The following is a 17,160-nucleotide window of genomic DNA, read 5'->3' on the forward strand; positions in this document are numbered from 1 at the left end:
GAGAGAAAAAGTTCTCCAGTGGCAACAGAAAGAATGTGCCATGCTGTGACCGACTGAACCGCTCCAGCTCTGGAATTAACAGAGCTTTGCACAGCCGTGAGGCTAAAGAGCAAATACAGTGCTGCGGAGGAATTTATTGGTACTTATTGTGCTGAAGGACAGATGCGGTCCGGTTTTGACCAGCGTAGGAAGGCAGGTTTTTACTGTGATTTATGTAGCTGCTGCTCGGCTAGTTGCCCCTCTGGGTGCCCTCCCAGCTTCCTGCTATCTGTAAAGTTAGTGACGGCCGATGCAAACTGCACCTTTGTGGGACAAAGTTTCCATTCAACTGCTGCTCCAAGGAAGGTGCACAGTGGAGAGTTTTACAACAGAGTCACACAGCTCTTTACAGAGAAGCATTGGGCATATTTGTGACCCCCTCGGCCTTTACCACACTGACCTGTGTGGAAAGAAAGAAAGAAAGAAAGAAAGAAAGAAAGAAAGAAAGAAGAGGGTGAGGGGCAGGATAACCCCATTTGTGATTACTATGGCTCTCCTAACTAATAGGATTGGAGTCAACAAGCTTGAGTTGTTCCTCAGAGATGATGAGTGCTGCCCAATCGGCATGTTGCGTTGAGTGTGTTCCCAGCTCAGGCCGTGACAGGCAGCACGCTCAGCCAACTGTTGCATAGCTGGGATGGAGTTGGTCAAAGGGGATTGCCCTGATTTCCTAAACCTCTCTTGGAATTACGTTCAGCTTCTTCCCTGTTACCTTGTTGTGGGTGTGGAGAGGTTTGGCCTCTGAGGCCTTAAAGCAATTTAACAAGTCTTTAAATAGAATAAACTGTTTATAACATATAAGGATGCCCTGCTAGGTATAGTAGTGTGATTCTGATGTGAATTGTTTTTCATGAAAAATTCAATCAAGTCAGGAAAAATCCCCTTAAAAAATTAAAACTGCTACTTCTCACTTAATGCAAATATTTTTGTTTCAAAACTCTAAAGCTGCGCAAAGGAGAAATATATAAAAAGTGAATACCAAACAAAGAATAAAGCCCAGAATTTGAAAATATACAGCCTTCCTCCTGCACCTAAACACCTCCCACCACATTAACCCGCGGTTCAAAAGCACAAAGATAGTCGAGCTAAAAGTCAACATTGATTTGTAGCTTCATCCAGGACTTAAACCCCACTCTCCTGAGTGAAAGTCGTCCATCCAACCCACTACACCACCACATGCTGCTCCCACTGTGTCCCACTATCTCATCTGTGATTGGATGAAATCTCCCTTCATGGTCTAGATTTTGTAAAACCTTTAAACAAAGTCAGGAGAGTGTGCAGTAATCTAGTTTTCTCGAAGACTAGTTGAATTATAATACGCTGAAAGGTTAGTATGGGATTTTTGCCCAACGATGCCAATAAAAACCTGCCTACACCAGCTTTAACTGCTCAACACAAAGTTTTCTGCTGCACAAAAACAACAAAAAAAGTTTCGATAACCAGGTGTGATGTCACAAATCACGCTGAGATGCAAACTTATATTTTCGGTAAGTACAAGGAAACATCCTCCTTCAAAAGGTGAAGGTGAAAACAGCCTTCTGATGTCACAATGACGTCCAAGTGAAGTAGCAGTTAGCAGGAGGGGGCCTTTACATGTATCTCCTGATTTTGCTCTGATCAACATTTTGTTCCCACCAAACACAAGCCGACTTTCACTGACGCGGCCACTTTACATGTTTAATGTCCTCAATTTGCTCCCCTTGCGGATGTGCTGTGCGCTGCCATGTGTTTGATTTTGTTTGTTTGTGTGTGTGTGTGTGTTTGTTTTTGAATGTGCACAGGAGTGTTGGACATCGGGAGGGTTGGTGACCGGAGGTGACTATCAGACTAGTCTAGCCACCATAGAAACTAAACAGTAGACTCTGCATCTGATCCTCCAGTCTTAGCCTATAGTCTTCTCACTCTGCTCTCTAGAACAAAAGTGAAAGAACGAGAAAAAAAAGTTTTTAAAAAAAACTTGCGGTGATGTGGACTCTCATTAGAAACAACACTGTTACCCTGACTCTGGTAAACGCATGTGGTTTACCATAGAGGCTCTAGCTCTCTACTGTAGTTCAACTCTACCCTCTCATGGTTACGGACTAATCTTAGCGCTGTACTGTCTCACCATCTGTTAGTGTAACAGCAGTACAGTGTGGCGTAGTCTAGTTGTTCTCTAGCTCTATTAGACCAGTATAGACTAATATAGAGGTCTCAAATTCCAATTTTTGCAGCCTGTCTATGATTGCATCCTCATGGCATGGTGTGGTTCTCTCTCCAATCTTAACCTTGGTGACGCTCAGTAGGCTCGTCATGTATTTGCTTTATTCTGTAGTTGTACATTTAAGATTAACAGAAAACATGCTGCTAAAAAACAAAAAAGAAACACACAAGTCAAGCTTGTCCCTTTTTCCTGAGAGCAAATATAAGGAGCTGCAGGGCAGAGGAAGAACCGGATCACCTGAAAGTGCGCAGGACGACGAGAGCTCCCCTGTCGTTGTCGTCACTGAGCTGAGAAAGAACGACAGAAAACAAACAAACAAACAAAACGGGGCGGGTCTGCCGTTGGCGCGGTGTGATTGACAGCTTCTTCTTCTTTCTCTCACTCTCTCTCTGACACACTTTGTCCTACGTCTCCGGCTCTCCTCGCCGAGGTGAAGGCGTGTTTGTGATTGTGGTGCCTGTGTGAGATTCCAGGAGATCACATGTCACACGGTGGTGACGAGAGAGGCAGGGGTTCACTGGACATTCCCAGGCATTCCACCTGAGCACAGCTGTGGACACACACACACACACACACACTCATGCATGCACGCTGACACGTCAAAGGTGCATTCATCTACTGGAATATAAACACAAACGAGTACACACGAGAAAAAAAAACAAAAAACCCGTGGAGTAAAAATACACTCACGTACACGCTGTGCAGCACATCGAGGCACTAACACACATATTGATAATGCGTGACTCAAGAATGTAGAGCAGACGTTCACTTAAAGTCGCTTTCCACTGACAAAATTTGATCCTTTTTATATATATATATATATAAGCTTCAGTAAACTTAGAATTTTGGACTGGTGGACAAATAGCTTAGGATGCATCAGCTTGGGCCGTGGAGAATTTGCAGATTTAACGTTTTGCAGCCTCAGTAATGAACTGATTAACCAAATAATGTAACTGTAAGATCAATCAAAGTTCAAAGTCATCTTTATCTATTCAGTCATCTATTTGTAACACAACATCAGAGTGAAAATCCCAAACTGTACAGTAGAATCTGTAAAAGGGCTTATAGTACAGTGTGTTGTCTGAAGGGGGAATGTAGAGATGGATTTTTATTAAGGTTTAACTAATTATCAGCAGCCTGAAAGTCAGCATTTTTCTTATTATTAGAATCATCTTCTTTTTTTTCGGAACCAACTCAGAACTTTGAAGCTGTTGGTTCTCTTTTGCAGACCCAGTATTAATCTTAATAAGGATAATTTAGTAGAATGTTCAGACTCTAGTAGTTCCTGCTCTGTTTTACAGCAACAGAGCATTGATCTTGTGTAGGTGTGAGGACACACTGTACATGTGGTTTCTGCTTCACCGAGATTCTCCTGCACCATTGTAAAAACTGCCAGTCTGTTTTCTAACACAGCGAATCACAAGAATGGCAGGCCTTTAGAAACAGGTGTTCTTGATATCATGACTATGATTTAGGGCTGGTGAATACGTGTGCGAGGGCAGGAGGATATCATGGATAAATTACAGCTTCATTGCTGAGTTGCTCAAAAATGAAAGATGAGGGTCTGATATCAGAAGACGTCGAGGGAAGGCGACAGGTTGCTGGTTCATCTGTATCATAGCACATCACTAACCGGGCCTCCCTCTTCTCTGTATCCTCTCTTTTAGATTGATCCAAAGGTCGCGTTCCCTCGCAGAGCTCAGCCCAAGGTGAGTCTCTTCATGTTTTTCCTTGTCCACGGTAGGTTGGAGTGTGTCGAATGTTTCGGAGTCTTATCTGGGCTAACGTCTCGTAATCTGATGAACGTGAGCACCGCTGATAGTTATTTGAGCGCACGTTAACAAAAAGTGCAACAACTTTAAGGACTAGCTGCATTTTTGAACACACAAAAACATCTGTATTGTGTTTCAAGTACAGTGTGCTCTGTCCCGATCATGGCCACTTAGTCTTTTCCTTAAACAACAAGACACTGAGAAACAGAAGGAGGTAAACAGCATGAAGACACACTCTAGTGTGATTAAGGCGACCTGTGTGTGGACTTATTTATCCACCAAAACAGTGTCCTGTTTTTACATTATATACTATTCAGAACTTTGAATTTGTGGTGCGTTTACATGGAAAAACTTAACAACATGAATGCCAACATATATATATCAAACATGCATGACTTTATCAGTTTTTAGGTGTTGTTTCCACTAATGTTGTCCTCCCAACTGAAGTGAAAGTTGACTCATAGCTAGATTTATGTAAGAGAGCTACAGTGTTTCTTGCAACAGCACCTTTAAGTTTTTCAAATTTGGAATTCACTGTAGTTATCCAAAGAAATACAATGACTCATATTTGTGCACAGTACTGTTGAAATGGTCTCTTAACCCTATTCAGGACTTTCATGTTGCCATAGGTAGTAGGTCTTCTGGGGTCCATTGTAGAAAGAATATGTGCAAAATATTTGTTGGTATTCATTATAGACTTTTATACTATGTTTAATAAATTTTCTGATAAGTTGACATATTTTTGATCCCAAATGCATGACAAATGTCTCTCTTTTCATATTAAAAAAAAAAAATCTTCAAAAATAAAAAAGCAATACCTGTCACCTAAACCAAATGGCCTGGGGTCCAAAAGTCCTGAATAGGGTTAATGAGTCAGTTAAACGCTACAATTATTGATAAGATGTCAACTATGAAATTAATTGTACACTGTCAATCAAAAAAGTCAATTTTCACTGATTCTAGCTTCCCAACTTTGAATATTTTCTGGTTTATTTACTTCTCTGTGTCTACTTTGCCCATGAAGGATAAAACAAGACATTTGAGGACTTCATCTTGTGCTTTGGAAAACCCTTATCAACACTTTTCACTATTTTCTGACATTTTATACACCAAACATCTAATGAGCTCAGTTTTAAGCACCAAAACCCCCAAATGTACTGTATCCAGAGCTTAAATAAATGCCATTTTTTCTTTATGGTGTTATACTGAGTATCTCTCAGTTTCAGGCTGCTGGATTGAAAACAAAAACAAGCAATTTGTAAAGTAAATGATGAAACTGTCCATATGAGTAAATTAATGAGTTATTTGTAGAGTTAATGTAACGTGATATAAATTGGGCAAAACTTCAGTGATTACCTGCATTTATTTGTACCAGTTTTCTCGGTGAATGCTGAGAAAAAATCCGCTGACAGACGGCTAACAACAAGACATGCACTATCGCAAAGAAGTGAAAACCCCAAATAGTCACAGGTGTCAAACATTTGCTGCAAGCAGCTTTGGCTTTGTCTCCAATGCAGGAAATAGTGTTTTTGTTTAAAAGATTTTCTGAGCTCTAAGTTAGCAAATATCACAAATATTACTTAAGCTTGTGTATTCTTTCAAAGTTTTACCGAGTTAAAAATGTAATTGTTTTAATGTTTTGGGAGCAATACTACTTTAACCCTATTCAGGACTTTTGGGGTCTTTTGGACCCCAAGCCATTTGGTTTAGGTGACAGGTGTTGTTTTTTTTATTCAGTTTTTTAGGATAAAAAGTGGGACATTTGTCATGCATTTATAACCCAAAATACACCAACTTATCAGAACATTTATTTAACATAGTATAAAAGTCTATAATAAATACCAACAAATATTTTGCACATATTTTTTCTTGGGGTCCAAGGAACCCCAAAAGACCTACTACGTGTGGCAACATGACAGTCCTGAATAGAGTTAAATGATCTATTTGATAACTTTTCCATTACATCTGTTGAACTACTGGATCCATACTTAGCAGCCCAGAGTTCTCATAGTCCTAAAGAAAATGAAGCTTCCTGTTTTTTTCCAGCTCAATCAGGACTTGACATGAGCATACAAACTACTGCACTAATATTTAACAGCGTTTTTAGGGAATTTAGTGACATAAAAAACAATGTGTGTTAGCAGTGGAAGCTGTAATTTTATTTCTGATGTGTTACTGAGCACCACAAATTCAAGTAACACTGAATGTGATTTAAAATAACAAATCATAGATATTCAGTTTCCAGTACACAGTTATTGTGGCCTAAAGAATTCACCATGTAATTGCAATATCTATAGAAAATGTTTTTAAAAATTACATTAAGCAGGAGCAGTAATTTTTTACCTTTGTTTAGTGTCACTTTTTGACAAATTAATTACTCTCAAAATAGTGAAAGGAGCTGGACAGAGAGTCTGTAACCATGAATGTATTGCTGATTATCATCCATATTACCAAACCATGTGTTTTATTCACAGACATCTATATTTCATTTTTAAAATATCATTTTTATTGCTGAAATTGGTGTATCACAACACCCCAAATCAAGCTACAAATGCCTGTATTTGTTTTTGAACTGGTTCATCAGTTACTGTCCTCTTCTTCTTCCAGCTGGTGACTCGAACCAAGAAGATCTTTGTGGGAGGCCTGTCAGTGAACACAACCATCGAGGACGTCAAGCAGTACTTTGACCAGTTTGGGAAGGTGAGTGATGTTCAACAGAGTTTTAAAGTTGCTGTGGTGTCATATTGTCGCCAAAATATTGTGGCAAAAAAAACCCCCAAAAACCAGCAGCGTGGTTCAGAATGGAAATAAGGGCAACTCTGTGGATTATAAAGGACTCGCATGAGTTTGTGGCAGCAGCTCAGCAGCTCCCGTCGTACAACATCCCACCAGCTCTGCCGATTCTGATTCACCACAAAATTCTCTGAGAAAAGCTTCACTTTGAGTCAAGCGGCGACCGCATGGAAGTGAAGGAGTTACTGCGACGAAGGAGGAGGAGGGGGGGGCGAGAAAGGAGGGAGAGAAAAAGGCTCGGAGGAGAGTCGGGAAAAATAACGAGGCAAGAGAGAGAGGCTCCGGGAGCAGCAGGCGAAGTTTAGAGGGGGGACTGGAGAGGGGAGCCGAGGGGAGGGGGAGAGAAAAGTTTTGTAGTGAGTGTGTGGTGATGGTGAGGAAGGAGGAGGGATTATCAGAATCTGAATTAATCTGATGTAACAGCTGCTCCTACCCACAACCTCCCCCCTGGCCCGTTACCGTGGTGACCTGGCTTGCCCATTGTCCCCAAGTAATTCTGTGGGTAAGGGGTTTTGTTCTGAAGGAGGAGGGATGAGGTGGTGCTCGGGGGTGTTAGCATGAGTGTGCTGGGTGGGGGTCAGCTCAGGAGTTTAGTTATAGTAAATACAAGTTGACAGATCCACAGAAACCTTGTAAACTTCTCGCTCATCCTTCAGTTTCTTGCGCGCATTTGTGTATTTTTTAAAAAAAACTACTTTTCTACTTTTCCCAAGTTTCTTATATATATTTCATAAGAGCGTGAAAGGCAGGGGGCAGAGAATAGATGATGGGCTGACAAAGGCACCGACGAGGGAGGGAGGGTCTTACTGAGAGGTTTGCGGAGGCGTAGGAGAGGGAACTGGGGCAAAGATGGGGTGTGTGTGTGTGTTGAAGGGGGGTAGTTACGACGGCCATTATGCCTCTATACAAAGCTAGACAAATATTTTGCTAGTTTGTACTGAACTTATCTGCATATTGGACGTTTTCGGTTGTCAGCTCTCCTAAATGTGAAAGTGATTGTCAATAAAATGTGAGATTTAAGTGGTTTAAGTTACTTTTTTTTTCTGGATCTTGTGCAAAACAAATAAGTCAAAACAACAAAAAAAAGAAAACATCCAACTTTTTTTCCCCCTCAAAAGAAAAATCAACAACTTGCACCTTTCGCCCTTGAAACTTCTCAAAGTCAAAGATGCAAAGACTCAGCTTTAGCCGCCACGTTTCCGACTGCGTGGCACTTTTATTTTCGGTGCCAAAAGGCTCGGCCTCCAGTTTCTCCGTGCTCCCTCCTCAATCATAACGCCTAGATGAATTTTTGCCGAGAGAGATATCGAGGGATGGACGGTGAAATGTAGGCTCCAGCCATCCATGGAAGTTCCTGATTAGACTGCCTCACTGGACCTTTTGTGTCCCGTCCTGGTGAGGACAAAGGAGCGCGGAGAGGGATGGGCAGGGGATAACAGGGAAGATGAGAGGTGGGAAAAAAAAAGGATGAGAGGGAATATTGTTTGGCGGTGTGCCGTTAAAATGCCCGGTGTTTGAAATATTGAGCTGTGGCGTGCGATTAACTCTGTTTGCCGCGTTTACTGTTGTTGTTGTTGTTTCTGATTGGGGCGTGTTGGGATGGCGCGCGTGTTTGCCGGGTTAAGATTGCGACTCTTTAGCATGAATCACAACAGTGTGTTGCACTCCTGACCCTTTGCTTTCCTCGAAAATTGATGGTTATAAATTGTGGTAATCTGGACTTTCTCCTAAAAGTCCAAAATAAAGAGTGTTTTCTTCAGAGATCCACAGTTGCTGAGCAAAATGTCAGGCTGGAAGTAAGCAGTGACTTGAGAGGCAGACTAACAGGTCCCCTTTCACACTGACACTCTTCACTCACCTTTGACCTTTCTGTAGGCAAACTGCCCTTGGGGGTTCACACACACACACACACACACACACACACACACACGGTCACTCTGTGCTGACACTCCTATGTGACTATGACAAATTATTCAGTGGACCATATCCAGTACACTTATTATAGACCAAGAGCACAGATTAATTTACCAAATGTTTACGTGGATCTCTGTGTGCAGGCTGGAGTATAAACATGTCTGCTTGTGACAAGAGAGAAAACAGAGAGAGAGAGAGGGAAAAAGAGAAAAGAGTAGGTCAACTTTGACATAAGAAACTCTGGGTGTGTGTGTGTGTGTGTGTGTATAGAATAGACACCTGTGTCTTTGCTCTATAAAGGGAGGCCGGGCCGGAGGGAGAGGTCAAAGGGAGAAGAGGAGGAGGAATTATGGCTGACTGTGCCAACAAACAAAGCCTCCAGGCCTCTTTGTTCTCCCTCTCCCTCTCCCTTTTGTCTCTTCTTTTTCCTCCCTTTCCTCTTTGACCCAATCTTTTTTTTTTCTTCCTCCTCTCCCTCTCTCTCTCCCTCTCTCTCAGGACTCTCCGTGCTCTCTTTCACCATATCTCCACCTGTCGCTATTCCTCTCGCTATCAGCTCTCCCCCTCTCATCGAGTCTCCACCTGCCCACAGGATTCACCTTTCTGCTTGTGACCGGCTACTTTTCTTGTGTCAGCGTTTCTCTCTTTGCGGCCCTCTTTGTCTCACTGGCACTCTCCCACCATTCATAAAGCATATTTGATGTTGGCTCGAGCCTTTTTTTTTTTTATTTTTTTTTATGAGGGTTTTTTTTTTCTTTTTGTACAGTTGCCATGGGAATGTCAAACTTTGAAGGGAGGTGGGGAGGGTTGGATTATGGGCTCTCTGTGAGGAGGATTGTGACCGGGGCAGTTTAGCAGTGGACGCAACTTTTTATGCCACCCATTATGTGTGTGAGCCACCGGGCCTTGTTGTACAGTATTTCAACATATTTTCCTGTCCTTGCCCCCCCAGGCCTCCTCTTTGTAACCTGTCGCTCGTCTCCAGTCTCTCCGCTGCCTCTCTCCCCCCTCCTCCTCTGCCTCCTCCTCCTCCTCCTCCTCCCCTCTGTCCATCTGTTGCTGAGCCTCCCTGCAGAACTTGAGAAGGGCTGAGGTCAGGCAATATGCCGCGTGGCGAGAGAGAGAGTTAAAAAAACTGTGTTGTTTGTCTCCCCTCAGGTCGACGACGCCATGCTCATGTTCGACAAGACCACCAACAGACACAGAGGTGAGCCACACTGACCCTCCTCGTCCCTCGTCCCCTGCCCTCTCCTCCATGGCCCTTCCTCTGTATTTTTTTACTCCTCTTCCTCACAGTCCTTCCTGGGTGTCTATTGATCCCCCCCCCCACCTCCCTCCTCTCCACTCCCCGCGGGCCTCCTTCCTGTGGGCTGAGCTGGAGGAGACGAACGGGGCTAGTCTAATTAGCCAGTCCGTTAATCGGGATCAGGATAAAGCCTCCTTAAGCGCCTCCTCCCCACCCTGCGATTGATCGATTATGACAGCCTACCAGCTTTGCCCGGGCCTTCTGGCCAGGAAGGGAGGGAAGAAAAGGATGAGTGCAGAATAGCAGCATTGGCGGAGTGGGGAGGGGGGGCAAACGTGTTAAGCGGCTATTACAGCACTAATTACTGCAGACTGTTAGCTATGCTAGTGTACAGAAAGGCTAATTCCACCATATTGTGTGATTTTTTTTTTCTTTGCTCATGAACCCATCTTGTCAGGGTTTGGCTTCGTTACATTTGAGAACGAGGACGTGGTGGAGAAAGTCTGCGAGATCCACTTCCACGAGATCAACAACAAAATGGTGAGCTGCAGCTTCTTCTTTTTTTGTCTTAATATCAGCATGTCATTTACAAACTAAAAGAGCTGGTTTGTGTTTTTGTGTTTAAACAGGTGGAGTGTAAGAAAGCTCAGCCCAAGGAGGTGATGTCCCCCACCGGCTCGGCCAGGGGGCGCTCTCGGGTGATGCCCTATGGGATGGACGCCTTCATGCTGGGCATTGGTATGCTGGGTAAGTTAGTATTGATCAGGACAGGAAGGATGCGACTGCACACCTGAACCTGACAATAACTACTCCTGCAGTAAAAGGCTGAGCTTCCTGAAAGGTCACACGGCGCCTCATGGGGAGGAAGATGACCAGTGGAGTGGGCTGAACACACAGCTGATAATTCTCCTCCATGCAGCTTTGATTCAACCATAGAGACTAGAAGCTTGTTGAAACTGCTGGTTTTATGGCAATGCCTCATCCAGACTGGTGTAACATTACGTTGTAACTGTGACTTGTTTCATGCTTTCTTACAAGTACAATTTTACATATGAATCCTCTGAATCCCTAAACCTAGCAGTGAGTTTGAATGTAATACTATTCTTTAAAAAAATCATCAAAGTTGCACCATTTACTAGCAAGAAACTGTAGAAATAAAAAAACAAAACAAAACAAAAAAACAGGCAGAAGCATTGTATTTGCAACTTTCCAATGGCCTGAAATTCATTTGTGGGACTTCCATTAGGAAAATGATCCACGTCTATGCTTAAAATTCAGATATTTCATCAAAATCACTTTATTCTACATCTCAATTAAAATTATTCCTAAAAGTAAACCATTTTCTGAAATCTAATTCTGTAAAAGCCAAAAAATGGTTCACTTCTCGGCACAATAAAACAGCTTTACTAACTCAGTTGAACTGTGAGCTGTGCTTACATATACCAGAGAGGAGACAAATATGAAGCACATAAAAAATTTGAAGTAGTAAAAAAATATATAGTAGAGTCACCATGTTTTGGTCAGTATTGGTAACACCTGTGGGCACTTGAAAAGTAGTGCAAGTAAAGTTTCTGCATTGAAATCTTTACTTAAGTGGTAAACATGTAAGTATTATCACAAAAATGTACTTTTAATTAAAAAAAAAGTAAAACTACTCAATGCAGAAATATCTCCCTTGTAACTGTTATGCTATTATATTAACATATATTATGGTGTATGTTATTTTCACCATTAGTTGATTCGTTGTTTAGTTTGTAAAAATACCAAAAACGAATGAAATGCCTTCACAAGAACCCTGAACATATATCAAAATAGACTTTTTGTCAACCAACTAATCGTTTCAGCTGTCTTCATATAAATTGTAGGCTAGTTATTTTATTACAAAACATTGTATTTTATATGCTCCTTATATGTTTTGTGTGCAAACACCTTCATTTTAGCAGTTATACAGGTGTCAGACAAATGTAGTAAAGGAAAAAGTGCAATGTTTTCCTCTGAGATGTAGCGCAATGAAAAGACAAGTAACATAAAAGGACTTCATATTTGTCACTATAATACAGTACTTTGTTACATTTCAGCTGCCTTTTTAGGGTAGCAAAATAATATTGCACTTCAGGGACTCACAAATGGCAATTTTATAAAAAGAGTGGCCCAAACAGAAGCCTCAGAGAGACACACTGACTTTATGTCCCCAGCATTAGTCATTCTCCAAAAATGCTGGATAAATTCATTCCCGTAAGGCTCCTCAATAGCACCTTTTATTACACCCTCTTTAAACCTTTAACCTCCAGTTTGCGTTCTTTTGGTCAGAGGCTCAGCCCGAGATAACTCTGATGACATCACTGTGACATCAGGGCCAGTTTTCAATAGTTTCGAAGGTCCCTACAGAGCCGGAGAAGACATTTCAACTACTCCTTCTCAGCTGACACCCCCTCACATACGGCCAATCCTCCGGGTGTAAAATTAGCAGAATAGACCTTTGACTGTTTTCATTGCCTTAAACATTATCCTCTGCACTGCAGCCGACTCGTTTTCTAACAGTTTTGTGTTGTGTTGATGTTAGTTAGGACCTGTTTGTCCATCTGAAGCTAAACTTTCCACTCCAATGCTACCACCTACTGTTCAGTGTGAGAACTGCTGTCTTTTAGCGTTTGACTTGTTCAGCCAGAGCAGATGAAGGAATATGACACCACGCCAGGGAAAAATCAAAAAATTTATACTTTGTGTTGTCTCGTGTTGCTCGTAATTCCTCTAAATGTCGTCGCGAGGGCGGCCCTCTGAGGTGTCGGGGAAATCTCTGTGTAATGTGCACTGCTGAGAGTGAAACTGAAGACAAAGACGCTAAGCTGCTCAGTCCTGTCCTGGAGAAATCTAGACCGCAGGTGTAGAATATCATCCACCTGCAGCCTGTACAAGGCTTCACTGTTAGGGGGCAGCACAACAACACACACCTGTTACTCCATTTTGTGTTCAGAGTTTCTTTTGTGTGTAATTGCCACTACAACAACATCCAGTGCCTTTTCTTTTCTTGATGGTTGACATTAACAGTGATGTTCTTCCCTCAGGTTATCCAGGCTTCCAGACTGCCACCTACACCAGTCGCAGCTACGCCGGCATCACTCCGGGATACACCTACCAGTTCCCTGGTAATCACAACACACCTCTTGCTCCTCATGCACTCTGACATGTTCCTGTCACATTAACTGACAAATAAATACACATGTATTTAGTGCAGTTAGCAGGTGCAAGTGTGCATGATTTAAAATGCCTGGAACTGGCTAAAAGGACATGTTTTAATAGTCTGGCTCTCCTTGTAATGCAGCTAAAACCGCAATAACCAAAATAATTTTTACAGGTTTTTTCACACACATTTAGTGATTGAGGGGATATCACAAGAAATACAATGACAACTTGTGTTTGCTATAAAGTTGAAAAAAAAAAAAAAAAACTTGCAGCACCTTCAGTTTCATGCAGGGAAATTTAACACAAATGTCAGAATACGGGTAGAATAGAATTACATGTTTGATAGGAAATATTGTTGTGTGGTGAGCAATGTGCAACTAAATATGTATTAATTCACTGAGCAGCGAATAGAAATGTGGTTGAATGGAGAGTTGCATCATGTTGAATCATTATTCTGGAAAAGAAATTGTCAATAATCTTATGAATAATCTTTACTGTGTCCTATGCAAATACACAATCAATCACACAAGTATAAGGAAAAAAATAGGAAACGTAAGACAATACAAATTTAGTGCTGGCCAAGTGGAGATGACAAAACAGTGAGTGTCCAACTTCTTATTAATACAAGTCCTTATGCTTGATCCACAGTCCAGAAGGTTTCTGAGGAACTCTGATTTTAAATATGAAAATCCTTCATTCATACATGATTAAATGTTTAAGTCTTCATCAGGATGTTGAGTGTAACGGTTTCAGATTCATTAACCAATCATGTGGCACAGCTCACCTGATGTGTAAATTCTGTCACTTCAAAAAAGACACATGCAACACTCCCCCTCTGGTGAAAATCACATTTTATTTTTACCTTGTAAACATGTCAATACGTTGTTTTTTTATATGCGAGAAAACACATCATCAGTGAAATAACCAACACAATGGCTTAGTATTTTTGCCTTTGCACTGCAGTGTACTAATGACAGTCTCAAAAACATTGATTCAGACTTCCAGTGTGTCACACAGAACAAATTTAAGGACCAAATCCTCTCAACTTGCAGGATGGGACTCATTATGTATTGTTGTTTTTCTTCAGAATTAGTTTCTGGTTAAAAAATTATGAATGAATGCCAATATTGTGTAATGTAAAGTAGTTTTATAGAATCTGAGCAGAGTCAGAGGTGAGCTGTGTGCTCAAGCTGCATAAACTTCATAAACTGAGTTACATCAAAGTAAACTTAGGTCAGGAAGGGATTATTTTTAATTGATAAAAACTTGTAAATATTACTTATAGAGATGAGCTTTTCAGGGTTAAACAAAAGACCAGAGAAGGATTTAAAGGATGATCTAAAAATATCATAACCTGTGTAAGTCGACGTCACAATGAAAACTAAAATGCTCGTAATAAATTGCCACTTGTGGTGCTTGTTTGAACCATTAGTCAAAGTTTAAAAAATGTGTCCAACAAAAATATTTAAATTTAGGGAAAATTATGATGATAAACAGCCCTAAAAATGTTTCAAAATGAGACCACGCAGTCCAAAAAAAAAAAAAAAACGGTATACAAAAACATGAGAAAATCATAAAACAACATTGTATTCCTTGTGAAACATCGTGATGAAACCATGGTGTGATTAAATCATAGTATGCTCAGTGGCCCTGAGAGTCCATACACTCAGGTAGTGTATGCACATTCATTTTAATGTCCTTAAATAGGATATATATATGATTTGTCTATACTGTGATTTGAAATTCATCTGTTTCCCTCAACTCTGCACCCTGAAGACTCTCTGAGCTGAAAAGTGTCGTGTTTGTTCTTGTATTTATTGGGGTTTCCTGAATTTTTCAGCCCCTGACCCCCTAAATATCCCATAGCCAGAGGGTCTTGACTCCCACTGGGCCCAGAGATGGTTAAAGCAAACCTATGTTGCAGCTATATATACATCCTAATAGGCATGTTTGAGAACAGGAATAACATAAAAGGACACAGCAACTTATCAAACATAATATATGTTATAGAGCAATTTAATACAGGCTAGTTGCAAAACACATTACATAAAGTACTCTAAATGCATAAGCTGTAGTACTGAGTGAACACACAGTATGCAGGAGAAGCAGCCTCACAGCTTTTTAAAAAAAAATCTCTTCTTCCAATTTGGGCAAAAATATGCTATTTTTAATCAGTTTATGTTTGTTTTCTAAAAATCAACCCCCCTCAGAGTCTAAGCTGGAGGTTCCAGCCACTGTTTTGGGAACTACCGTCTTTCAATATTTAAAATCAGAGTGTCTGAGGTACTTTCAGGGCTGCTAACCAATACTGAGGATTGAATTTAATAAGGAGCGGGCCAGTCGTCATTTTTTCCATCTCAAAGTAGTTTCATGTTGAACTGACAGCAGACACACTGTCACAAATACAAACATGTTTCCATAGAAGCACGTGAAACACTGTGAGTGTAAATGGCTGCTTGTAAATATCAGGGAGTGGAATTGCATCTGCTTATCATGTGTGTGTGTGTGTGTGTGGGTGTGTGTGTGCAGTGTATTTCAGTGCAGCGTGTGATGATGATCCGAGCAATAACTCCAGAATTAGATGCCCACCAGACAAAATATGACACTTTATTTTCTAACATTGAAATAACTCCTTTGAATTGAAGTTTCTATGCTAAAACTGTGACACTTTCTTTATTTATTTGCTCTTTCAGAATGATTACTGTGTTGGATTATAAAGCGTCTTTCCTTCCTTTAACTCCTGTTTTGCATTCCTCCAGCCCTGTGTGTTGTATTGCCTCACCTCTGAGGTGTCTCCCTGCCTTTGTGTGTAAGTGTGTGTGTTGTCCTTTGCTGGCGGTGGTGGTGTGTGTCTCAACAGCACTCTGATGTTTCTGTTTTAGAGTTCCACTTAGAGAGGACTCCCCTTCTGACTTCACCCCACCCCCCTGAGCTCACAGGTCAGTCAGTCCCTCCTCTGGACTTTACAAGCAGCATGATGTCAGTCTGCTACACGCCACGTTAGCACCAACACCTCATCACTCTTTGGTTTGCATGTTTGTGTTTGTCGGTCCTCCTCGGGTTCTGTCTGCAGGCAGGACTGCTGACAGTAATGGGGAAGGGTTGTATTCGTTTTTTTTATATGATAAAATGATGTATAGTGTGATTACCTGCAATGCTCTAATTGGCAGTTTTTATGTTATCTTCCTCATGTCTCTTGAAATGTTCATAAAGTTTCTGCGGTCACTGGAGCGAGGCCTTAAGTTACGCTACAGCTGCCTGTCATATGCTTCCAAACCGGGATGTTTAACCTGAATCTTCTCTTCTTGCGCCATTTAGCCATTCCTCTCACAGCGTACGGACCAATGGCAGCAGCAGCGGCAGCGGCAGCAGTAGTCAGAGGTATAAACTTCTGAAATGACTGGCCAAACAACAGAAATCCTAAATAATTTCATTATTAATACGTCTTGATGACCACCAAGTACAACTGAGACTGACATTTTACTCAGAATTGCAAATATCTGCGTGGACTAACGTGGGGAATCATTGCGGTCCCATGAACCGTGGTGATAGTGTGGCTAAAAATGAGCTACATTTCAATAAAAGATAGATTAGAGAAATTACTTTAAATCCTTACAGGTTAGAAAATTTACATTTTAATATTTAAGTCCTCTTCATTATCCTAGTCAGTGCTCTCTTACCTGTAACACTAAAGTAGATATGATGTAGACTGAATGACATTTCCTTGGTTTATTTAACTGATATTAATAATTTTGATAACTGTGTATTCGGCAGCCATTTGACCCTCTGAACCCTAAATAGTTTCTGGGTGTTTTTTTTTTTTTTTTTTTGGTCCTGTCACATTTTTACTCACTGTGGATTTATTTTTCACTGCAATACAAAGTCCTGTCCCTCTATGGAAACAGCACAAGCATGGCTAGAAGGAGAGAGAACTCATAAAATGTCTTCCGTCCAGTATGACAGGGTTATGATACAAGAATGTATATATAATGCCGTTGATTATTTATTTT

At 41.2% G+C, this 17,160-nt stretch overlaps 1 protein-coding gene across 1 annotated transcript in view; it reads left to right on the forward strand.

Moving 5' to 3' along the window:
- LOC103369227 (RNA-binding protein Musashi homolog 1-like) overlaps positions 1-16,531 on the forward strand; it is a gene marked incomplete at its 3' end in the record, with an annotated part of 19,400 nt that extends 2,869 nt beyond the window's left edge. The window contains exons 5-12 of the mRNA XM_008297890.1: positions 3,910-3,951; positions 6,622-6,714; positions 9,880-9,928; positions 10,425-10,507; positions 10,597-10,714; positions 13,033-13,113; positions 16,033-16,089; positions 16,469-16,531. Of these exons, the coding sequence (XP_008296112.1) occupies positions 3,910-3,951; positions 6,622-6,714; positions 9,880-9,928; positions 10,425-10,507; positions 10,597-10,714; positions 13,033-13,113; positions 16,033-16,089; positions 16,469-16,531 (586 nt within the window). The remainder of the gene's footprint in view (positions 1-3,909; positions 3,952-6,621; positions 6,715-9,879; positions 9,929-10,424; positions 10,508-10,596; positions 10,715-13,032; positions 13,114-16,032; positions 16,090-16,468) is intronic.
- Positions 16,532-17,160: the final 629 nt, after the last annotated feature.

This window comes from Stegastes partitus, unplaced genomic scaffold, assembly GCF_000690725.1.
Source record: "Stegastes partitus isolate 25-593 unplaced genomic scaffold, Stegastes_partitus-1.0.2 Scaffold1256, whole genome shotgun sequence".
Classification (NCBI taxonomy): Eukaryota; Metazoa; Chordata; class Actinopteri; family Pomacentridae; genus Stegastes; species Stegastes partitus.